Source organism: Falco naumanni, chromosome 17 (assembly GCF_017639655.2).
Source record: "Falco naumanni isolate bFalNau1 chromosome 17, bFalNau1.pat, whole genome shotgun sequence".
Classification (NCBI taxonomy): domain Eukaryota; kingdom Metazoa; phylum Chordata; class Aves; order Falconiformes; family Falconidae; genus Falco; species Falco naumanni.
Window position 1 is genome coordinate 6,066,568 of NC_054070.1, and position 24,149 is coordinate 6,090,716.

The 24,149-nt window shown below is 52.8% G+C and overlaps 1 protein-coding gene across 4 annotated transcripts in view; it reads left to right on the forward strand.

Moving 5' to 3' along the window:
* Positions 1-279: 279 nt before the first annotated feature.
* Positions 280-24,149, forward strand: part of LAMB3 (laminin subunit beta 3) — a 32,216-nt gene continuing 8,346 nt past the window's right edge. Inside the window, exons 1-17 of one of the 4 annotated variants that reach the window (XM_040616803.1) lie at positions 280-355; positions 4,178-4,256; positions 6,464-6,536; positions 7,131-7,195; positions 7,714-7,868; positions 16,851-16,965; positions 17,173-17,246; positions 17,704-17,886; positions 18,292-18,355; positions 18,694-18,869; positions 19,580-19,703; positions 20,086-20,274; positions 20,359-20,514; positions 20,995-21,191; positions 22,107-22,218; positions 22,974-23,346; positions 23,857-24,017. In XM_040616803.1, the coding sequence (XP_040472737.1) occupies positions 4,196-4,256; positions 6,464-6,536; positions 7,131-7,195; positions 7,714-7,868; positions 16,851-16,965; positions 17,173-17,246; positions 17,704-17,886; positions 18,292-18,355; positions 18,694-18,869; positions 19,580-19,703; positions 20,086-20,274; positions 20,359-20,514; positions 20,995-21,191; positions 22,107-22,218; positions 22,974-23,346; positions 23,857-24,017 (2,278 nt within the window). In that variant the 5' untranslated portion in view covers positions 280-355; positions 4,178-4,195. Of the gene's footprint in view, positions 356-1,005; positions 1,101-4,177; positions 4,257-6,342; positions 6,537-7,019; positions 7,196-7,713; positions 7,869-16,850; positions 16,966-17,172; positions 17,247-17,703; positions 17,887-18,291; positions 18,356-18,693; positions 18,870-19,579; positions 19,704-20,085; positions 20,275-20,358; positions 20,515-20,994; positions 21,192-22,106; positions 22,219-22,973; positions 23,347-23,856; positions 24,018-24,149 lie in introns of those variants that run through there. The other 3 variants (XM_040616801.1, XM_040616802.1, XM_040616804.1) reach the window with 3 other exon arrangements.

Sequence of the window (24,149 nt, forward strand, 5' to 3'; positions counted from 1 at the left end):
GCTACTCTGAGAGGGGCTAGGAGGTGCTGGAAGGGAAACAATCGTGGTGTAAGGACCAGCCCCTGCTGCCAGAGCATCTCCATATGAAGCTCCAAGGAATCTTTGGGACAGCTGGCCTGCTCAGGCACAAGTATGCTGTATGCGTTGTTCCCCCAAAACACTTGAGTCAAATGGGGTATAAAAAAAAAAGGAAACCCCAAAGGCCAGCAAGCCATATTAAGGGCTTGTCCCTATTAAAAATGAATAAAATGATAAAACTTTGGTTTCATTACTCCGGCAGTTTGCGCTTTACTGAAGCGCTGCGTGCCTGCTCGGTGCGTCCCCGCGAGCCGCGATGGGCACAGAGTGAAGCCAGGTAAACGTGAAGTGTGGGATGGCCACGTGGCTCAGCCGTGGTGACCCAGCTCTGCTGTGGCGTCTGGAGGAATGGTAGCTGCCTCCTGGAGAGGAGGAGGTCACAGAGAAACAGCCACAGGGACTTTGGTGCTTTGCACCTAATATCACCCCTTTTCATGCAGTTTTGCACCCTGGTGGTCTTCCAGCTGACCTGTGGAAGGCCTGGCCAAGTTCCTTTGTCTGAATCCAAAATATTTATTTTTTTTTCATTTTGTATTACTTACCTTGGAGGAAGACATTCAAATGCAATTAACACAATGCTTTTGTGCGAGAGCTGTGAGTGTGGGAGGCCAGCCCCACGGCGAGTGGCACCTTGGCCTCGGTGGCTACTGGAGGTCCCTTCCCAAGCCCAGCCCATGGCTCTGGGTTTTGTAGAGTTGTGGAGGGGAAACTTGAGCCAAAACACTGAGCTGACCTCTGCTTCTTGGAGGCATTTCCCAAAATACAGCGTAGTATCATCTCAGTGGGTCTCAGCAAGAGCACTGCTGAGGTGGAAGGATGTGTTGCCTCATCTGCCACACGTCCGTGTGGGACAAGGGTCAGGCTCTGCTGGACTTTGTCACTGGTAAGTGCAAGCTCTGCGGTGAGTGCTGGGACGTGGGGCTGTGCTCACCTGCTCCAGCCTGATGTGCCACCCGGGGAGGGGAGCACAGATGGGGCAAAACACTTGTATTTTACCCTGGCAGGATCAAATCCCATGCGTGGTGAGTCCCTTGTTCCAATTCCAGCAGGTGGGTGGAGGAACAAGCTGGCAGCCAGGAGCAGAAAATAGCGTGATCTCCTTTTCAGTCACCACTTGCGGTGTCAGGGCAGATACAGGGCTTTAAGGGGGCTCCTAAATACCCCATTGGTTTAAACTTTCTGCCAGCGATGGCTGCAGGTGGAGGCAGGGCAGCTGTGCAGAGGGGCTCACTGGCTGGCAACAGCGGGAATGCAGAGACCCCCTCCCTGCTCCATCACCATAGCCTGGAAAAGCCAAAATCCTGCAGAAAACAGCCGGACACTTTCCTAATGGAATATTTTCCCCTTTAGAAAATGTGGACGTGACAAAAATAAAGATGTTCCCCTGCAAGGATAACTTTATCAAACCTGGTGGAAGCAGGCAGGCTTCCCAGCCCGCTGACCCTGCCGGCACTGCTGCCCTGTCGGTGTGCGCCTGGGGAGGGCTGTGCTGCGGGAGGTGGGCAGCCACAGACCCCCAGCGCCGTGCGGGCTCCTGTGCTGCTGGTAGCTGCCTCCTACAAAACCGCAGCATTAAGTATTGTTTAATTTTGATATGCTCGAGCTATAAATGCGGGCTCCTGTGCTGAGCTTGTGTGCATCTGAGCATGTGGAAGGGAGCTGGCAGGGAAAAAAAAGAAAATTCTGACCTAAGGGCAAATAGTGACAGCCTTTGCTTTAGCTGCCACCGGCCAGGTGTAGCGGGGCCACAGAAGACGGCAGCAGCTTAAGTAGGCTGAGTTGGAGGCGCACTGCTCCCAGGGTAACTGGAATTTAAACCTAAACTAGGCCAGCCAGTTTTCAGTTCAGAGTTTTATTCTCTTTCAGAGCAGGTGTAGAGTTTTCAGGACATGAATTGGAATTTCATTAGAAATTCCCGAAACGCTTTTAAAAGAAAATACGACAATTAGCACAGAAGCTGTTTTAGATCATCTGCATATGCTGGAATGAGGATGTGGTTTGCTGGTCAGGTTTTAATTAAAATGGAGAATGAAAGATTAGGTGGAGGAAATGTTTTATTACTGAAATCAGCAGAGAGACTTGTCAAAAAGTTATGACATGGGACAGCATTTCTTACCCCAGACAAAACCGGTTTCCCTTTTCCCACTGCCAGCTCCAGGTCTCGTGCCACCTTCCAGGTTTTTGCCACAAATGTTTGTGTGGGTCTAACAAGACGCACGCAGGCAGTACCTGGCCTAAGGATGGAAAGCATGGGAGGTTTCATCCCAGATCTGGGAAGGCAGGGGCCAGAGGGACTGGGACTCTGGAGTCTGCCCTCCCCTGTGTCAAGATCCTGCTCGGCATCACTGAGCAAATCACCCCTCTTGTAATAGCAGCCACCTGTATAGCAAATGTTCTTTCAGGAATTGTGTTTCAGGCATTTATTAATCCTTCAATGAAAAATGCAACAGCAGCATTAAGTATTGTTTAATTTTGATATGCTCGAGCTATAAAATTATACTCAGTTAGCATCCTTTTTCCTTAACGGAGGTTTTGTGTTTCAAGAGATTAAGTGTTCTTGCATGCAGTGCTCTGCCCCTGATTGCCAGTTACCTTTGTGTTCCTCTGAACTCCAGAGAGAGAAGCTGAAAACTAATCGAGCATGATCATTCTAGACTGGTCAGTGCTGACTAATTGGTATCACACCTTGGCTGAGTCAAAAGCTACTGAACTCGGATGGGTTCCTTGGAAAAGCTCCTGAAGGAGTAAAGTGCCTGTAATTCAAACAGAAAGCAAGTGTCTGATCAGAAGTAAAACAAAGCGACTCATGCAGGAGTCACATCCTTTTCAGCTCTGGCTGCCGCCGCCTGGGTGCATTTGTTACCGAGTTCACTCTGGGTGCAGCACCCGGCGAGCTGCCCGAGGGTGATGAACCCGCGGTGCCTTCCTCCGCTGCAGCTCCACCGCCATCGGAGCCTAGAAAGACTGTGGGGAATGTGACCACACGTGGTGGTGGGGCTCTGGCTGAGGACCCTAGTTAGAAATGCAGAGGCTTGGCAGGGATTAGCCATTGCAGAATGTGAGCTTGTGACACGGAGTGACACACGTGTCCCCAGCTGGCAGGGCTGTTCTGCCCCCTCCCTTGTTTTTTGGAGGGAGATTGGTTGTTGAACAGCTGGCTGTGTGTCATTTCTGTTCCCAATGCTGTGACCTCTTTCCACCTGAAACTTAAAATCAGCCCAGCAGCACCTTTCTTGGTTGCTACCAGCATGGGAGGGACAGGGTCCTCTAAATTATGTCCCCTTCAGCCCACCACTGGCACGAAGACCTGATGCCAGCCCATTGCCATGGGTACAGGATTGCACAACGTGGAGCTTTTCTGCCTCTGACAAGTGCCTCTGGGTAGGAGAGAGAAGCTGCTTAGCAGGTCACACACGTGCACCACAGAGCAGGAGCTCAAATTATCCTGCCCGCACCAATGTCACCAGGTGTGAGGAGGCAGCAGCTCGGTGATGGTGTGGGAGCTCCTCAGGAGCTGGTCACACATCTCAACCTGGAGAAGAGACAAGGCGCAGGGGATCCCTGATGCAGCCCCCTGGCCCTGATGGGACTCAGGAGATCGGGCTGCAGTGCTGCTCCAGGCCGTACTCTGCACGCTTTACTGTGGACAGATGTCAGCGTCGCCCTGGGTACCAGGGAGTGAGGACGTGTTACAGACTGAGACACATCAAGACAGCACAGCCAGCTAAATACAGAGGAGACATAATAGTAAAAATGCACTATGAAAAATGAAATATAAATGTTGTAGCAATCCTCTGTGATCAGTGGGAAGGAGCAGAAAGATGCTGCTGGGACTTCCAGTGCCTTTTCCATTTAGCCTACTACGGCACCAGCCTGTGCTGGGCTGTCAGAGCCCACAAGCCTTGGAGGGCTGGGTAAGACTTTCCCTGGGAAACAAATAAAACTGCAGGAAATGGTGCTCCGACTCATGGGATGTACCCTGCCCTAACACGGTGTCAGGGGACACTGCTGCTTTTTTTCTTTTGTGCTTTTATTGATCTGCAGTAGATACTTTGAAAATGAGACTGTTCCTTGCTTTTGTTCTTGTTTGAACTTGCAGAGCCTGAAATTCCAGGTGATGGATTACCTTGCTTTGGCAAGTCACTGGAGGCAGGCTGGAGGAGCAGAAGATGATGAAGGTATTTTGGTTGTGATTGAGGAAGCACTTCGCAGTTCTTGTTTGTGTGGCAGAATCGCAGTGTCCCATGCTTTACAGTAATTTGGGGTGGAGCATCACCATTTCAGAGCATATTAATGCTCAACATTGCTGAGCTCTGGCAGAATCAATAGGTGGCATTTACAGTCTTCCCAAGAGCAGCTTCAGCCTCCCCGTTAGCCCACCACTGCTTTAGGGTACGGCTTTATACGGGGCAGAGCAGGCGCCCAGCAGTGGATGTTTACCCAGGGCTTGCAGGAGTGCCACCTCCAGCATCCCCAGCAGCCTTTCAGAAACCCAAATCAGTCAGATCTTCCTCTCCTTTGCCTTCTCCAGCATAGTCACCCACCAGAGGAGGAGGCTAGGGTTTGGTGGGATTTCTTGCAGAGGCTGGGGTGGGTGGTTAGCGCTTGGCTGCATGAGGTTGCACTGTCGATGGGTTTGACTGCATGTGGGTCCGCTCACGGCCAGAGTACAGGAATGGTGACGGCAACTCGCGGCTCGTCTCATCTCTCAATTTCTCTGTAAAACATTCCAGTGTTTCTTCCCGTTTCCTTTTCACTGCCAGGTGAGATGGGGAGGAGGCATCATTGCAGGAGGAGGAATGTGGTGTTACTGCATTGCTGAGCAGTAACAGGGTAAGGGCAGGCACACCCGAGCTGCCGGCACACCTCAGCGGAGGCGAAGCTGAGCCAGTGCTTCACATATTGTAGCCTTAGGGACAATATTTTTTTTTTTCAGCTCCCTATATACCTTTTCTCTGAGCTTCTGATCCTTGGCTTGCACATGCCTGTGTTGCTAGCATGGGGAATGGGGAGGAAGGTAGCGCACGCCAGCAAAGCAACAGGAGCAAAGATCCACAGTCATCTGTTGTGCTCTGCTCAGCCGCTGAGCAGTATGGGAGAGGATGTGATTTTGGGGTTGTTTCAGTAAAGTAAATGGAAAAGGCTTGATGCAAGTTTTTCTGGGGATGAAAAACTGGTTCAGCTGAAATGCAGCATGTCAGCAGTGCCTGGGGTGGTGGTGGTGGTGGCTGTGTGTGCAAGCTGCTGAGCTGCGCTCCCAGCTGCATTCACTGAACACCCTCAGTTTAAACACATTTGTTAAAATTTTGGTACTTTGCTGGCACAGTAAAACAAATAAACTTCTGATAGTGTTTCCATTAATACTCATGTAAAGCACCAGTGGCCACTCAAACAGAAACTGCAAGAGAGCTCTAAATTAAGTCTGAAGTAGAGGAGAAAGGTTTCTCATCAGCTGGCATGCAGCGAGGTACCCAAATAAGAATTCTTTATCTTAAAAAATCTGGCACACTGACTTTTTTGACTGCTGATGAGTTCACAGGACTGCATTTTGTAGGTAACTCTCAAGGACCTCTCGGGCAATCCTGTCTCTTGAGAAATCCCAGTGCTGCGGACCGGAGAGGGGCTGTGTGACCTGCCTGTAACACCCGGGCGCTGTGCTTGAGGTCGCCTTCGCACTGAAGTCTGATATATGAACACACGATGCGATTACAGTTCACGTGGACATCCCAAATTAGGCTTTAAATGATCAGGTTGAGGTGCTGATAGCAGCGCTGCCTTGCCATCACGATGCAAAGCACAATGTGCAAAACCTGAGCGGGTGGGTAAAGCCGTGCCGGGGCTCTGGAGGGAGCTGGTTTCAAGCCGACTTGGTGGTGTCCTGGTGGTGGCCGTGTGAGCCCGGGTGGGTTAGCTGTGACGGGCTTTCACTTGCTGGTTACCTGGCTTGCACTGCCGTCATCCTCGTCTGAAGTGATTTATGTCTGCGGCCATGCGCCCTGTCTAGGAGCTGTCATGAGTTATACGGTAACTGGGCGTGTATGTCTGAGGATCCCTGAATCACTCCCTTTATCGTTACTGCACCCACAGGCACCTTCTCTCCCAGGTGAGGCAGACGCGTGTTAAAAGCCAGGAGAGGAGAGGGCCGGGGCTCAGAGGGCTCTGGCGGTTGCAGGTCGGCTGCCGGGGACACGGAGGGGGAGAGCCCTTGCTGTGAGCCAGGGACGTGCGGGACACTGCGGGGACCAGGGACGGGGTGAGGTTTCTGGCTGTGGGGGTGTGCTGGCAGCACTGCTTCCCCTGCACTCTCCCGCCGGGCTTCGCCACAGAGACCCTGCAGGAGACACATATTCTGCAGGGAGTTTTAAGAGTTGGTTTTTTTTCACAGAACGCGGCTTTGGGCCATCGCGTGTGCTGGTGAGTTTTGATCTGGAATCGGTTCTGGAAACGCAGGGCAAAGGGTGAGGCTGGAGGACAGAAAATGCGGTGTGCCTGGGAAGAGGTGGCTGTGGGGGTGTGTATGGGGAGTGTGCCTGTGTGTGTTGTGTGTGTATTGTGTGTGTGTGTGCACCTCACGCTCCTCAGGGCATCGTCTCTAGCCCTGCATTGCGACCTGGCATTGGTGCTGGCTCCCTGCCCATGGCACGTCGCGGTGCTGGGGGCTGTGGCTTCTCCATGTCCCCACGGAGCCGGGCAGTCAGCAACTCCAGCTTTGCTGTGAGCAAGGTGCTGTGCTGGTACCTGTGGTTCACCTCAGCAATAACATGAAGATCCAAAGATAGTGTTTGGGGAGGAGGGCAATCTCATACGGACTTTAGGGGAATCTTGTGCATGCTTCATGAGTTAGATGAAAGGCTGGGATTCTTTGTACATTACATACAATCTGAGCATCTGATTTTCCTCTTAATTATTCTTGATTTTTCACCCATCTTATTCTGTTGTAGATCAATTGAAATTATCTCCCTGTAAACTGAGGAGGAACGTGGAGGACCTGGACTGAGCTTTAGCCTGGCATTTTCTGCTCATTTTTGCTCATGCTGAAAATTCTTCCCTAGGTGTGTCCCTGGCAGCATGGAGTCACGCTGCCAGCTTTGGCCGTGGGCAGTGTTTGTCCTCTTGGGTAAGGCTCACCATCCAGTGTTTCTGAAAGGATACGGGGGAAGCTGACTAAACAGAAACACTCCTAATGTAAGCTTTGCATTAGCAGCAGTATTGTGGCAGCAGCTGGGAGACCGGTGTTTGATAATGGTGCTGGTGTTTGGCAAAAGGCTGCTCTCTGACCTGAGCAGCCCACTATGGGGCTGGCTGTGCAGGTATATAACAGGGGCCACCAAACAGGGCTGTTCAGTATGATGGGCAGGGAACTGAGCATCCCTGCAGCCCAAACGCTGGGGTCATGGCAAAGAAGAGTTTCAGAAATAACTGTTAATACAAAGCACTTTAAAAGTGCCTTTTTCATATTAAAACTGAAGGTAATTCGGAGGCAAAGTACCTTTGTCCTTTTTGCCGTATGCATTGTGTAGGTCATGTGTAGGCATGACCTTGTAGTCGGCCTGTTGTAGAAAACAGCCGATGTGCAGGTTGATGCCTGTGTGCCACCCTGACACAACCCCAAGTCCTGTTTTCCTGCTGTTCCAGCTGCCCCGCAGCTGCCGGGCGCACAGCAAGCCTGCTCCCGTGGAGCCTGCTACCCCCCCGCCGGAGATGTCCTGCTGGGACGAGTCCACCTCCTGAGAGCCTCCTCCACCTGCGGCCTCACCAAGCCCGAGACGTACTGCACACCCCACGGAGAGGTACGTTCACCTCCTCCCTCTGCGCTCCTAAACCTCACGTAGGGATCTAGTGCCTTTACCCATCCTGTCCTTCCTACCCTTTTGCAGGGATGCGTTTAACCTGTTTCAGGTGTTTGTCCCCCTTCCAACCGTGCTGGGTTGTTGCACCATCTCTGGTGTCCCCTCAAGCCCTTCTCTGCCACCCCAATGGTTGAGAAGAGGAGCAGAGCACAAACGCAGTGGCAGGGAAAGGGCAGTAAAGCTCTGGCGCGAAGCACTGGGGGCAAAGGAAACTTTTGCATCCGAAATATCCCAAGCCTTCCTATCCCCAGACTTTTTAGTTATAAGTTAGACTCGTATTTCACTCATCAAAAATGGGAACATTTCAGGTCTTTCACAAAGACTTGGAAAAGCTCCTGAGCTGAACAACTGTTTTCAATTACGCTGGCTGTGCGGGGGCAGGAGATCACGCTGGGCGGGATGACGGTTCAGCCAGCTGCGGGTTCCCAGGCTCCAGAGCTGCCACCAGATCAGAGGAAGAGTTTAAGGATAAGTCTGCCCAGCACCGAGCTGAAAGCTGCAGGGGTGGTGTCCCTTCCTAAAGCTTTTTTCTGTCAGTCTGGCAATGTTAACCCTGTGAGAGCCGTGGGAGGAGATGGAAAGGGAGAGGGTTCAATGCAGGACAGGCAAAAAGGGTGTTGGAAAAGATGCTGGAGAGGAAAGGAAATGGCAGACCTCCAGTGTTTTCTACAGTGAAATCCAGCTTGAGAAAGGCAGCCTTCTTTGGGTTTTAATTCCCTTTCAAGTTGAAGGCCAAGACGTGGCAGTAAGTGGATTTGTTGCAGAACTGGTGGTGTTCTCCTGGGCCGGAGAGATTTTCACTCCTCTGTGGGCTCAGGGGTGGCTGTTGGCTGGTGTGAAGCTGAGGCAGGTCCCTGGCCCTGAGGGGTGCGAGCATCACGTCCTCCTGGATGCTGGGCTGGCTGCGGCGTCTGTCCTTTGCCGGCTCGTGTTCCAGGCTGACAGTGGTGGTCAGGCATTTCCGCCGCTCAGGCTCCCACTCGCTTTTTTGGGAGCTGTTTTGCTGCTCCCAGGGAGCAGGGCTGTTGGCAAACCCCTGCTGCTTCATGCAGGTGCCGTGGCCCACGGACAGGAAAAAAGCAAGCAATTAGTTCTGCTCTGACTTCATCTCTTTTTTTCTTCCTCATTTCTGTTTATACTTGAGGAACGTTGTACATACATGTACCTCTGAAATCTTCGCTTAACATTGACCTTTGACACGTGGCGAGGAGGCTTGTACTGTGGGAAGCAAGTGTCTGCAAAACCCTGATGAAGCTGGTCGTCCTAATGCCAGCTGGAGTGGGCTAGTTATCCCCTTTGCCTGGCCTGGAGAGAGTGATCTTCAGCTGTGGTCACCGGCATCACCGGTGATCTCTGAAGCAGGAGCTGCGCATCTCTCTGAGGGCTGTTGTACCTCCAACAGAAATGATCCACTCGCTGCAGAAGTAGTGAGTGAGGGCTCAGGGTGGTACTGCGGAGGAAGGCAGGGAGCAGGATTGCAGCAGTCTCTTCTAGTCTTCAAGCCCCTAAAATATTTAGTTTTCATATTCCTTATACCTTGCCTTACGAGTACCAGAGTTAAATGGAATATGGAACAATTAATGCCGGTACGTTGAACTGGATTCTCCAATTCTAGCTTTGGGAACGGGACTTTGCTTCTTATATGTGTTCCTGTCCTTCACTGAAATGAGAGATTCATCATTACTGCCAGCAAATTCCTCAAAGACCCTTAGTTCCATTCTGCAGCTGTCATGGCTAATGGGGGCTTTCAGTATACCAGCTCCTATCTCTGCAGGAGAAATCCCCACGCATTGAGCATTTCCTAATTTTTTCCTCTTTTTCTACTTACCTAATTTAAGCAAAAATTAGCCCCCTGATCTCAGTTTTCCTATTCTTATCCCATAAAAAGTAAGCACATATAATTTATTGGTTCTTATGGCTTTTTTTATTTTGTTACAGTCCTCGCTCTCGTTTTGTTGCCAAATAGGTACAGATTTGGAGCGGGTTTTGCAGTCTCAGCAGAGGGCATGGGATGAGGGGTTGCTCTTGCTGGCTGGTGTGGCGGTGCCAGCTGGCGGGCCCGTGCTGTCTGGCCCCGCTGCCTGCCCACGCCGCCCCCAGGGTCCTCTTTTGCAATCCTGGTGGGTCACTCACAGTGGGCATCAGTTTCAGCCTCTGCTCCATTGTCTGCTCCGGCTCCAAATCCCTCTAACCTTTATATTTTGCACTACTGATTGCTCCATTCCTTGGCTGTAGGCTCAGTCTAGCGAAATCCAGGAGGGACACTCAGCATTGCCATTTATAGCGCAGGGGACTGCAGCGATGATTAGAAAAGTGATGGGGGTGGAAACCAGGCAGACCAATGCTCTGGCTTGGAAATCATTTAGCGCTTGGGAACTGGCTGTTCAACACAGCAGGGGAAGTAAAAGCCAAGAGGGAAACTGAAAATAAAATAGAAAAATAAGTGAGTCTGAATTTGGAGTTGTAAAGGCGCTGGTGTATGTGGAAAGCAGCTCATTGACCAAGGTGTGTTTCATGGCCCAGTTAATTAATCTCTTTATTTAAATGCTAAGTATAGCACTTTGGTAGGAATATGGAGCGTCTCACACTGCCTAGCTCTAGCTAGGGAAGGCATGGTGTGGCTTTCACGTGGATTAGCAGGTTCCCAAGTCCCCTGGCCTGGCCCGGCCCTTCCAGGTGACAGCACAAGGGCTGTGCATACCTTCGGCTCTCTGGGTACCCGTGCCGTCGTGTGTTTGCACCCCGCGAGATGAGTGCTTCTCTAGAGGGAGAGCATCTCTTTCCTCTGGGCTTGTGCGATGCTTTCAGTTTTAAAGACATATTCAGAACTGGAGAATAGCTACAGGCTTTTCTGGTTGGTTTCTTAATCTAGAAGAGGTTCTTCAAATACCCTGCATGCTGCTGTGAAATCTTTTGCCAAAGAATAGGCAAGAGAGGAGCGAAGCTGGGTGTCCTTGTGCTTGTGTGGCTGCTCCATTTCCTGCATCCTACAGCAGAGCAGTTTGTGTGGGGTGACTACGTGGGTCCTCGTGCCCCAACCCTGGGAGGTTTTGGATATTAAAATGTTGTTTGCATAAGGTCAAGGACAAAGATTTTCTGCCTTCTCTCACCTGCTTTTCGTGGGCACTTGGTGAATGTGAGGGATGGAGGATGGGAAGTCACCTTTATTACCCCTTGTGTCATGGTGAGGTGGGGTCATCAGGGTTGGAATTGAGAGGCACCGGAGAAACCGAATCCGTACCTGAGCTGGTGGGAGGGGAGTGGGAGCCACGGGGCGGGAGAGCTCCTGGCATGGCAGCGGGTTCCTCCTCCTGCTGACAGATGGTCGCAGCTGCCTGGCAGGAGTTGGTCTGTAGCATCTCTCCCTGTGGTGTCTCAGCACTGAGTCGTCTTTGGTTGCTTCCAAAAATACAGGCCAATGTCTGTGGAGGAGCCTATGTGCAAGACTAATGCTTCTGCCTGCTTTATTGCTAGCGTCTGATGGTTACATCTGCTTGCCCACCTGCATGAGTCAGTCGGGGAGCTCGGTACTGATCCAAGACATGCTGCCTGCTGGGTGCTTCAGCGGGCCCTAGGCGTGTTGGAACAGGGGAGAGCATGCTGAAAAGCCACTGTGCCTCCCTGCTCATTTGCTTTCCAGACCCACGTCGTCAGTCAAACTCAGGATTTTTTACACAGAAAAATGCATCCACAAAATCGTCAAATAACCATGGTCAGACGGGACTGCAGGAGGACCAATGCCTTGCTCAAAGCAGGGCTTCTGGTTTGGGGTATTGCGACATCATGTCAGGGGTTTGGACCGAGTAATTTGTATTCCCGACCTGTTGAAGGTAATACAGCAACCAGGAGTTGCTGCTTAGTGCTTATCTTATTCTGGCATTCAGACACACCCCGCTCTTTGCAGCAGGGATATGTCCCTACTTGCAGTGAATGTGCAGAAGAAAAACCCTATTTCCCATTATTTTTTCCTCCTACTCTTCCCTTCTCTGTATCTTTTTTGCCACATGACTGCAAATTGACACATATGCTGGGAGACATCACGTCATTCCCTTGCAGAGAAGTTGCAGAGGCAACAGGACCCCGGCAATGTGTGCGGGGCGTGGAGATAAGCTGGTGCAGTATAGGTTTTGCAGACTGTCATCCTGGCAGATTTAAAATGAAGTTTTGCTGGGGGAAAATGATGTGAGAACAGACGGGGTGAGGAAAACAGGCACCCACATGCTTGTGTTTAAGCAAAGGAAATGAACTTCTTTTCCTTAAAGCCCATACCTAGGATGTTTGTGCACCTTGTGTCTCCTTCCCCATCTCTGCTGGCGCCTCTGAATTTGGGGGTCACCAGTAAAACCAAGCTGAGGGGCAGAGCCCTCTAGTTGTGTTTTGAGCATGGCCTTGGAGCTCGTTTTCCAGTGTCACCTCTGACTAGCCAAGCAAGGATGTGACATTAGATGTTACGGCTAGGAGACAGATCGGTGTTTCAAACCCAAAGCAGTCCGGTGCAGCAGACACCAGCTGCTCACTGAGATGTTCAGCTGTGATGCCATAACCGTGGGTAACTTCTACCACCTCTTCCCATGGGAAATGTATAGAGTGCTTTGCAGGTGAGACAAGCGCTGCTCTGCAAGCCTGGCACAGCGGTGTCCTGCAGCTGGTGTTAACAGGGAATGAAAACGGGTTGAAAGAGAGAATTGCATTTAACAGGTGCCTTTGCTCCCAAGGTAACTTATTCTTGCTGCCCACCCCATTTTTTAATAACCCTTGATCTCTCTGTATACAGATAAATTCCCACTGCTTTCCAGACTGTCCCCAGATACACTAGGAACTATAATCACTGTCCTTATACAATGTTAATTGTGCAAGACCACACGAGGCTGCCGTATGGGAGGCTGCGTGCCAGGAGCCCAACTGACACAGTGCCTCTCACTGACACGCAGCTGGGCTAAATGCGGAGCCACCAAGGTCTCCGCAGCTATGAAAGGTCTTCATTTCATGACTGGAGAGAAGCAGCTTCCCATTTTTGCTGATGAATAGCTTCAGTTTATTTTGGGTTGTGCACCTATGCCAGGAGGTTTTATTTCAAGGGCTCTCTACTCATATTAAAATGGCAGCTAAAGCTACTTAAAATACTTTGGTCAGAGTCCATCAGCTTGAAATTGTTTGAGGTTTTCTGCCCCTGCATGAGCGGGGAAGCATGGGAGGCTGGTCAGCAGCTGGTTCACAAGGTCAGAACAGGAGCAGAGCACCAAAAACCCGCAGCGGAGCTGTGGAGATTGCACGGGTGAGGGCTGGCTCTGCGCCCCTGTACCTGCATGCGCCACACAGGAGCATCCCAGCGCATCATGTACCGTAAGGGCATTTTTACAATAGCTAGTTGTTCTACATGGGTTTTTTTTTTTTCCTTCCACCATTTATTTCTGAGACATGAATCTGTTTATTCTCAACATACTAACTTTCCCTCCAAAATGACAGCGTTGTGGATTACCTTTCCAAAGGCTGGGATGAGTTTCCTTTAGTCTCTGAACCTCCATAACCCGTACTGTGGGCAACTCTTAAGTGTAGCTTGGAGGCACAGAGGGCAATCAGTGGTTTTCACGCAGACCTACAACCTCTTTTACCTTCCTGTAGACCTTTTCAGCCCCACACCCATAGCTGCTCAGACACGTACCGACTCCCTTCTGCTGCGGTCCCGCATGGGCTGGGGCGCTCGGTGCCTGGCAGGGAGGGGACGACGTGCTGGAGAGCCCAGGGCTGCCCTGGAGGTCGGTGACCCAGCTTAGACTGTGACCTCTTCGTTTCCATTTGTCACGTAGCCCAGCAGCCCCAGTCTTTTCCCGGCAAGCCCAGCTCCGAGGGACCTACTGAGCCCATTGCTACGCTGGGAAAAAACCAGGAAGGGGGGAGCTGGGGAAAGGTGTGAGCTGGGGAAATCTCAGCCCGGTGGTGGGCTGTCATTTTTGGTAATTCCCTCTGTCCTGAGGAACTTTGAGACATATAGTCACAGTCAGGAATAGCAAATCCTGCTGTTGTGCAACAGAGGGGTTTCACAATTCTCTCCAAGGACGTGAAATGGATTTTGCTTCTAGTGTTAATTTTAGCTTTAATTAAAAAAACGCGGGGGTGGGGGGAAGAGAAAAAATAGGAGCAGGTTTTTGCAGGGAGCTCAGCTCCCTGGCTGCCTGGGGAGGGTCTGTCTCACAGTTTAAGCCCCATTTTGACTTGGTGCAGCATTGTAAGTGTGGTTGCAGCTTCGTTGCCAGGATCACATTGTAGCTACTAGAAGGCACTTGTGACTTTGGCCGTGTGAATGGTCTAATAAGTATGCATGAATCACTCCTAATGAATAATTTAGCTGAGATTAACCTTTCCCCTTGCAGAAAGCCTTTCTTCTCCCTTTGCTAATCACAGTCAGAACTGTTGTGAAGTTTAATCATTATTAGGAATTGTTTGCTAGATTACTTCTGTGGATAATTCCTGTAGCTTCCTGACAATTTGCTGCTAGTAGTCATTATCTGAAATGAGTTTTTCTGCCTGGACCCGATTATATTATTACTGATTCTTACTGGCAGAGCCAGGAGGAGTTGGGAGAGCCAGGGAAATTGCATGATTATATATTTTTGAGTTCTCTGTTTGCTTACTTTGCAATATTGTTATAAATATTGTAGTTAGCTAACTCCTGTGTGGGATATTTATAGTCAGAGAACATAAAGACTGTGGAAAATATTATGGAAACAGATCAGTTTAAAGTGACAATCTCTCCTCAATAGCTGCCTAACTGCTGAAAGGTTCCCAGGTCTGGGTTTAGTTCCTAAACCCAATCCATGCCCTGAGCTCCCATCTGTCTGGTGCTGCCCGGCCCCCTCGCCGTGTGCTGCTTGCTGCTGCGGCATCAGCATGGCCTGGGCAGCTTTGCATCTGGTGTGGTACCAGTTAGTGCTTTCTGGTCAAGGGCAGCCTGCTCCTTGTGTGGGTTTGTGTGAGAGCAAGCAAAAAGGTAATTCTGGACAAAATTTTCTGTTAATTTTTCTTGAAGTTAAAAAAAAAAAAAAAGTTCTTATGAAGCCAAGTCCCTTCTTGTAGGAATAAGTGACCTGGCTGGCTTAGATGAGCCTGGTTCAAGAGTAAGGCAATACACGTAAGCCATGAATTAATCTTTTAAAAGGGAAACGAGAAATGTTGGTGGCCCGCTGGCCACCACCTCCTGCTGCCTCTTGGAGCAGGGATCTCTCCCTACCCCAGCATGTGTGTAGGGTCATCCTTGGTGTTGGGGTTGGAATTGGCTGATTTCTTGTGAGTATCAGATGGAAAGATTTTGGCACAGAGGTGATTATAAAGTGCTACTTGTCACTTGTCAGGCAGTGTCTCCGCTCCCCCACTGAAAGCTGATCTCATCACTGGGATCCCAAACATGCTGTTGTCTCTGGTGTCACCTTATGCCACCCCAGCAACTGCCAGCCCTCGCAGTGGAGTATCGTGTTGCCTTCCCCGTGTCGGCGGTTAGGCTTTGTGCCGGACGTGCTCCCCTCCTCTCCCCCAAACCCGCTTTCCTTCCAAGATGACCCTTCTGGGCTGTCCTGTCCTGTGTCGCTGAGACCAGCGCTGGCAAACACCACACTCCATCTTCCCCAAGTTCTCAGGCTTTGGGACGTGTCGGTGTGAAGCGCGTGTCCCACTGCCCCGTTTGGGTGGCTGCTGCCCAGGCCACTGGCAACTGCAATTTCTAGTTGAAATGTTTTACATCACTTTTGCTTTTGGGACAGCGTTATCCCATGGCTTGACCAGCTCTGTCCGCCTCAGTGCGCAGCCCTGGGAGCCTCTGTGAAGAGCGGGATCTGCTCTTCCTTTCCATTTCATCAGGCTGGAGATGCCAAGCCCTTCGTTTTGTGCCTCGAGTACCAGCCTTCCCCGCCCCGGCAGCCTCCGCACCCCCTTGCGTTTGCTCCACTCCGAGCATGGGTGGTACTGAGCGCTCTGGACAGGGCCTGCCTGTGTCCCCCATGGGATGCTGCTGCAGGCTCTGTCATCACCTCCTATGCTAACATCCCTCTGGGACCTGCCCTTCCCCACCTTGGCCTCACCTGGGTGCCTACCCCCTGTTGTGTGGTGGTCCTCGCCCAGCCTGCTTGCCTACCCTCTACCCTGCACCTGCTTCTCCCCTTGGCCAGCGTTTGGACCTTCCCCGCTCCCCATCTCTTGCTCAATCACTTCCCTGCCGCTTTCTACCCATTTCTGAGCCTGCTCGTGCGGCCCCATGCTAGTGGCTGCACGGAGCGTTGCTTGGTTAGTGAAAATTTGGGTATTTGTTTGCTCCTCAGGGACCCTGTTTTCTCCTGTCCCCGTGTTCCCTGTGCCACATCTCTGCTTGCTCCTTGAATTACTTGCTCAAGTGATGGGCTGAACTTTGAGCCACTCGACTTCCCACCCGCTGACTTCTCACCCGCTGAGCTGTTTGCTCCCGCTCTGCTCCCCAGGGGCACTGAGCATCGCCCAAGGCTTCTGGATGCGAGAGAAAGGCCTTTCTGTTCACCCAAACAAGCAGCCCCCTCGGCTGTGTGGAAAAGGCAAACTGGTCCTGAAAAGCTGGAAAGAGCTTTCTAACAAGCATTGTCATTGTGGAAAACAGGGAGTTTGCTTAAAAAAGGCATTTGTGGTGGTTTGCCAAAAATGTGTTTTAGTCGAAAGCATTTTGGTTTTAGTTTTCAGTCCATAAAACCATGAATTGTGTTTTTTAATGGGGTGTGAAGGAGACAACTTGAGTCCTGTGTATCATTAGTCTTGCTGATTGCGCTTCTTCACGTCTCTAATAAACCAGCTTTACTGATGCTGAGTCTGTGCTACGCTTGGGCCCCTCGCCTGCAGGATCTGCAGCGGGGTCTTTCCCTCTGACTGAGCCAGGACAGTCACTTCCACCTGCTCTTTCTCTTCCAGTGGAGCATGCGATGCTGCAGGTGTGATTCACGGCTGCCGCACGCCTACAACGGCCACCGCGTGGAGAACGTCCTGTCCTCCGCCGGGCACTCGCGCTGGTGGCAGTCCCAGAATGGTGAGTACCACTGGGCACGCTAGGTCCCCAGGACACTACAGCTCCTCATCCCTGGCAGTAAACAGCATGAAGGGAAGAGCGGGAGGTGTTGAATAAATAGATTGGAAGGAAAGGAGAAAATAACTGACTTGGCTCAGGCAGCGAAGCAATTTATTTTCCTTGAAGCCCTCAGTCTGCACCTCTGAAGCTGCCTTTCTGTACCCGCAGGCATCGAGCGCGTCTCTTTGCAGCTGGACCTGGACCAGACATTCCAGCTCAGCAGCATCGTGCTTCACTTCAGGGTTTGTGTGCAGCATCTTTGCTTGTGAGGAGGTCACAGATGATGGCAGATGGGCCCCGTTGGCTCTCCGCGAGATGTGGGGTTCACAGTGCGCAGCTCCCTTTGGGCTCCTAATAGGAAGCACGCCAGGGTCCCCATCCCTCCTTTCTCCCTGTTTTTCATGGCCATTCTCCCGGGTGCTTGGGAGGAGCAGAGCAGGGTGATGGGTTCCCATCCCATGAATGTCTGCTGAAGAATCTCCTTGGTGCTGGTGTGTACTTTGTGGCTGCAGCAGGGCTGACCGAGGGGAGGTGGGGACCCACAAGCTGTTGGTAAACTGCAGGGGAGGGGATTGCCCCAGCACCCTCCTGAGACCTGTGCCTGGAGGGAGGAGGAGGAGGAAGGCATCCCTAGACCCCAGGGTGGGAGCCAGCTGGGATGTACGGTGTTACAGATGTGCCTCTTTCCCCATTCTGCAGTATCTGCTGCCCGCTGCCATGCTGATAGAGCGCTCCACTGACTTTGGCAAGACCTGGGAGGTGTACCAGTACCTGGCCTCTGACTGCGCCGCCGCCTTCCCCCACATCCCCCGGGGCTCCCCGGAGAGCTGGCAGGATGCTCGGTGCCAGGTGCTGCAGGGGTACCCTCTGCATGGCGGCAAGGTAGGATTTGTGGTGTTTTGTAGCAGGGACTGCCACGTGTGCCCGTTCTCCCTGCTGTGACCCTGGGTTTGGGGTGGGTAGTCTGTGCAATGCTGCAGACACACGTGGTGGCCTGGAAGCCTTTTACACCTATTACACCTGGTGAGGGATGGAGCCTGTGGACATCTAGCATGGCTAAGGGGAGTCCTTGGGAGGAATCCTGCTCCTCTGGGAGGAAAGCCCTCACTGCTTTATGACAAGCGAGGTGTTACATTGGTTCCTTGCAAAATCCTCTGCAGCTCTGAAGTCTTTTAGCTGTGTTATGTGATGTTCTGCAGAGGCAGGTCCAGAGCACGTGCTTCCCAGAGCATAAGAAGAAAGCACCTTGTGTTTCCTGCTTTTTAACATTTTTTTTTTCCTTCTAAGGTGAAATTCAGTGTCCAAGACCTGGCATCTACCATCACTACCTCTTACAGCCAGACCGTTGACAGTAAGTGACTGGCCTCTTTCATATCTGAGAAAGGGAGAAGGGGGGTGATGCACCTCGTGCTTCTTCTTACACGTGATGGAGAGCGCTGAGACAGGGTAACCCCATGGGGGAGCAGATTCTCTGCAAACAGGGCCTTGAGCTGCATGTTAGACTGCTGCCCTGGTGCCTCCGAGGTGGCAAGGAACAGCATTTGGTCTTTGCTGATGACTCCAGCTGCTGCTCTTTGTGCAGCTGCCTCTGTCCCTTGCTCCAAGCCCTCCACGTGAACTGCAGTGCCCTTCTGCTGCCGGTGCCTGGGTGCCTGCTGTGCCCTCACCCCTCTCCTCCATCCCCAACAGGGCTGGGGCAGTTCACAAACCTGCGGATCAACTTCACCGAGCTCCCCCACATAGCGCGCCAGGGCTACCACTCGCCCAGCACCTTCTACGCTGTGACGGAGATGCAGGTGCTGGGGAGCTGCTTCTGCCACGGACATGCTGACCGCTGCGACTCTTCGGGAGACCTGCACACTGCGGTGAGCATCTGGGCAAAGCAAAAAGCCTAGAGATGAGCTCTGTGGTATCAAGCTCCATCACATGCCCTGAGACAGCTCCTCGGGAAACCTTGACTGGGATGACCAGTGGTGGGATATGAGAGTCTTTCCTCTGGCTGGAGTCTGCGTATAACTGGGGGAAACTGCCTCGTTTTGCCTGCAGCAATGGGGTGGTGGCCACGGGACAGCAGCCTGTGCTACCCCCACAAAAAAACCCACCTTTTTTGTGTTGGGAAGAAGGTGCAGGGGCTTTATAAGGAGTTCCAAAGCTCAGTGGCTGTGGGAGGTCATGCTCTGGGGGCAACTGCTCCTGCTGGCACTGGGTCTCTCGGCTGGGCAGGGGATGTGCAGGAGGTTTCAGCAGGCTCCTTCCTGCCCAGGAGGATTTGCCGGTGCAGGTTGTTAGCTGTTGTGGGATCTTCCTGGCCTCAGCTTATGATTGCCCGCTGATCATGGCTGTCCTTGGGTGGGTGGTAGAGGTGGTGGGAATCACCCTGTCACTGCGAGTGAGGAGCAGCCTGTCCCTGGTGCTGCCGCAGCCCTGTCTGGGTGCTGGAGCTTCATCTCTGTGCGGGGGGGCAGGGCTGCGCGGGGGCAGGAGCGGGCCAGCCGTGTGCTGGGAAGGTGGGGGGAGGATGAAGCTCTGAACTGAGCAGCTCCCATCCAGGAGGGCTAAAGCATCATCTCTGCAGCAGGTCCACGGGCACTGTGTGTGTCAGCACAACACTGCCGGTCCCAACTGCGATCGCTGCGCTGCCCTCTACAATGACCGGCCGTGGGCACCCGCGCAGGACGACGATCCCCACGAGTGCCAGAGTACGGCGAGTGCCTTTCCCCGCTCCTCTTCCCGAGACCTTTCCTAAACCCTTCCCAGATGTGAGCAACGGGAGCCAGCTCCGAGACCTTTTACTGGGACGCTTGTGGGGCGGGATGTTAATGTGGGTCCCTGCAAAAGGCACCCCCGACACGTCTGCACGCGGGGCTTTGCTCCGCAGGGCTGCGGGCGGGTGGTGCTGGCTCACGCACTGCACCAGTGCTCAGCCACACTGTCCGACCGATGCCGCTTTCTCTGGGGCAGCGAGCGGGTGTCACCGTGTCACACAGGGGACTTGGGCACCCTCTAGTGCTGCAGCCGCCGCTGCCGGAGGGGTTTGCAGGGTTGCAGCACTACCTGGGCTGTTTTGTTGGGCTTTTTTAGGGTGCAACTGCAACGGTCACTCAGCATCGTGCCGCTTTGACCCGGAGCTGTACCGTGCCAGCGGAGGGGTGAGCGGGGGTGTCTGTGATGACTGCCAGCACAACACTGAAGGCAACAACTGTGAGAAGTGCAAAACTAACTATTTTCGCAACCAGCAGCAAGATCTCACCCATCCTGAAGCCTGTTTGCGTGAGTGCCCAGTTATCCCCCCACAGCACCTTTCCTGGAGCCCCCGGCCTCCCCTCAGCCATCCTATTTCTTGCATGTTTCCAGCCTGTGAATGTGACCCGGATGGCACCATGCCGGGCTCCATCTGTGACCCGCTGACGGGGCGCTGCGTGTGCAAGGAGAATGTGCAGGGGGACCGCTGCCACCTCTGCAAGCCGGGGTTCACCCAGCTGGCCAACGCCAACCCCATGGGGTGCCGCAGTGAGTATACTCTCAGACACCCCCTGCTTCCCAGCCTGCTCCCTCCCCGCCTCTGTGCTCAGCATCCTCAAGATGAGGAATCTGAAAAATCTGAACGGGATCTGGTTCCTGGCCAGCTTTGATTTGGGGTTTCCAAGTCAAAGGCCTGTTTTGCAAAGGCTTATAAAACCTCCTTGCTCAGGCTGCCTCAGGTATCGGTTTGGCAAAAAGCAAAGGGAGGTTTTCTGGCAAAAAAGCAAAGGTTGGGCTGGAGGGAAGCTGAGGCCTCTGGGGGTGCTGAGTCCTGCTGCAGCGCTTGAGGGGTTAGCACAGTGTTAGAGCAGGGCTGTGGGTCCTTTGTGCAGCGCGCAGGTGTGAAGGGAGAGACAGAAGAGCTCACCTCTGGGTGGTTGCAAGGTCCTTCTGTGGACCTGGCTTTGTGGGAAGCTGGGCTGGTGCTCTGCACCCATTTTTAATATGACAAAACCCTCCCTGTTTCAGGATGCACCTGCAACGTGCTGGGAACGCGGCAGGACATGCCCTGTGACGATGAGACGGGGAGGTGCTTCTGTCTGCCCAACGTGGTGGGGAACGACTGCGACCAGTGCGCGGCCGAGCACTGGGAGATGGGGAGTGGCCAGGGCTGCCAGCCCTGTGGCTGCCACCCGCACGGCTCCCACAGCCCCCAGTGCAACCAGGTACCACCCAGCCCACCCTGAGCATCCTCAGGGTAGATTCAGCATCTTTCAGCAATATTTCTTTTTCGTTTCCCTGCCTTCTTTCATGCATGCACCTGCAAGCTTGCTCTGTTTCTTCCTTTCCCACCTCTGCAAATGCTGCTGCAAAGGGCTGCTGGTGGCTCTGGTGGGTTTGAGCTGCGCAGCCGAGTGCCATGGCCAACGGAGCCGTGTCCCCACTGGGGATCGTTCAGAGCATCAAAACCACCTGTTGGATGGTTCCATCATCCCCTCCCATCCCATCCATGGGAGCCTCCACAAAAAGGGCTGTCTGTTCCCTGGTATGTCCTGCTCTTATTTTCCTTTTTCCATTTCCTAGAAAACACTATGACAGGCTATTCAGGAAAATGAAAGAAGGTAGTAATTATTGAGACACGATTAAGCCATTTTAAAAGGCCTGATATTTAGAAAGTAAGTCCTAATAAGAGATCTTCATTCAGGCGAGGCAAGTTAATTATCCTCATTTGTCAAAGAAAAGCGTGTGTGTCACTTCAGGCTTAAGAGACAACTGGGAAAATTAAAGTAAAATGTAAAAAAAAAACAACAACAAAACTGTGACAAATTCTAAGAGCCAAAGACATGTCCCAAATGAGCTCAGTGCAGGGAGGAGACCTGGGATTGCAAAGTGGCTGCCTATGGGCTATTCCTTTGTCTTTGAAGCAAAGCTTAAAACTCTGCTTTGCGGTGCTTGGGCTGTGCAGAGACTGTTGGCATCGCTGTGGCCGAGCCTGCAGCCTGGCAGGAGCAGCACGGGCATGTCCTGGGGCGCAGGCTGAATAGAGGTTGTCTGGCTTTAGTGTGGGGAGCAGTCGAGGGAGGGCTTTCCCTGGAAAGTGCCCAGAGCTGGGTCTCCCTGATGTGTTTCTCTTCCCCCAGTTCACAGGACAGTGTCCGTGCAGAGAAGGCTTCACGGGACGGACGTGCTCTGCCATGCAGATGCAGGTTTGCCCAGACAGGCACTACGGAGTCATCCAAAGAGGGTGCACAGGTAGGGAGCATCCATCTCGCTTTGACGTGGTGTTTCTTAGCGCTGTGAAATTAGAGGTTATCTGGGAAAGAGCACCTGGCCCGTGTCCTGACATCAACATTTCCCACGTTATTTTGCAAGAGAGCTTCCCTGTCTGGAACAGTCTCCCAGTTCATCCCCATCTCCAAGTATCCACCAGTACCCTCCCAGCAGCCCTGGGCAAGCCCCTTGGCCATGCTGGTCTGGTTCTGCAGGGTCAGGGGCTCGGCAAGTTGCTGGGCTTGGGGGCTCTTCCCGTTCCTCTGCCATGCCACCTTCTTCCCAGGTGCTGCAGGGTCTGACTGGTGGAGCTGGGCTTTAGATTGTGTTGGCATCCAATTAACAGGGTCTGGTTTTATACATACGGGGGCTGACAAGAAAGCTGGGGAGGGGCTTCTTACAAGAGCATGCAGCGACAGGACAAGGGGGAATGGCTATAAACTGAAAGAGGGGAGATTTAGATTAGATATAGGGAAGAAATTCTTTACTGTGAGGGTGACGAGGTGCTGGCACAGGGTGCCCAGAGCAGCTGTGGGTGCCCCGTCCCTGGAAGGGTTCAAGGCCAGGTTGGAGCAACCTGGGCTGGTGGCAGGTGTCCCTGCCATGTCAGAGGTTGGGAAAGAGATGGTCTAGATCTAGATGAACCCAAACCATTTTATCATTCTATATATAAATTCATTTTTTCTTGCCTTTTGGTGGGCTTCACCTCTATATCTCTCCACCTTTCCATCACCCAGAGTGTGACTGCGACTTCCAGGGCACTGAGGATGTGGGGTGCGACAAGACCACGGGCCAATGTCTTTGCCGCCCAGGTGTCACTGGCCCCCGCTGCGACCAGTGCCAGCGGGGCCACTGCAACACCTACCCTGCCTGCGAGCTGTGCCACCCTTGCTTTCGTGCCTATGACGGGGACATCCAGCGCCTGCGCCTGCGCCAGGCTGGCCTCAGCAACTCCACCTCACGGATGCCCCTGGGGAGTGGGGGCTCCCGCCTCGGCCCCCGCCTCTCACAGGCCGAGGCCAACGTGCAGCAGGCGCAGAGCATCCTCGGCCACTCCTCTGTGACAGAGCAGAGCTTTGCCCAGGTGGGCAGTGCGCTCGCTGCCATCAGGTGAGGGAAAGATGCTGCTAATGGGGTGCATCCCTTAGCCGGGAGGAGCTGCTGGCTTTTTTCAGTCTGTGCGCTCGTCTTACTGAGCTCCTTGCATGTGTTCTGATTTCTTTCTGTACCTGAAAGTCTTGCTCTGCTCATGAGGTCACCAGGGCTGCAAGAGGACAGTGCTTCTGTATATGCCTGTCCTGTGCAAAATGTTGCAAAGGCAGGAGGCTGGCGGACAGGCTCCGGATAGTCAGCATCCTCAGGGCTTACTCAGTGTGCCTGGTCCCTGGCTGGGCACAGCCCTGGGAGCTGGCCTGGTGTGGGGGAGCTGCAGCCCGGCCACACTCTCTGCCACCTCTGCAAACCTGCAAGGCCACAGCGTGTCCTCGGCTGCCAGCTCTCTGGGCTCAGAATTGCCTTTTCACTGGGTGCTGGCAGTGTCCCAGCCCAGATGAGCCCTGCTCTGTCTACAGGTGCTTTGCTCTCTACTTGAACTCACATTTTCTGCTTTTTCTCTCCCAGAGAGCAGGTCCAAGGCATAAATCCTGATCTTCATTTTCTGGATGAGACTGCCTCTCTATCAAGGGAGCTCGAAGCCCTCAACAGCAGCTTGCTCATCACTAACACCCAGTATCAGAGCAAGAAGACCCAGTTTGAAACCAGCCACAGCACGGATCTGTCAGGTACAGTGCTGCAGCTGTAAAATCTCTTAATTTGCAGCCATTAATTTAGCTCAACGTGACTGTGCCTGGTGGTTTCCCAGTGGCTGGGTGGATGAGATGGAGTTTTTAACCTGCTGTCAGCTTAGGAACAGC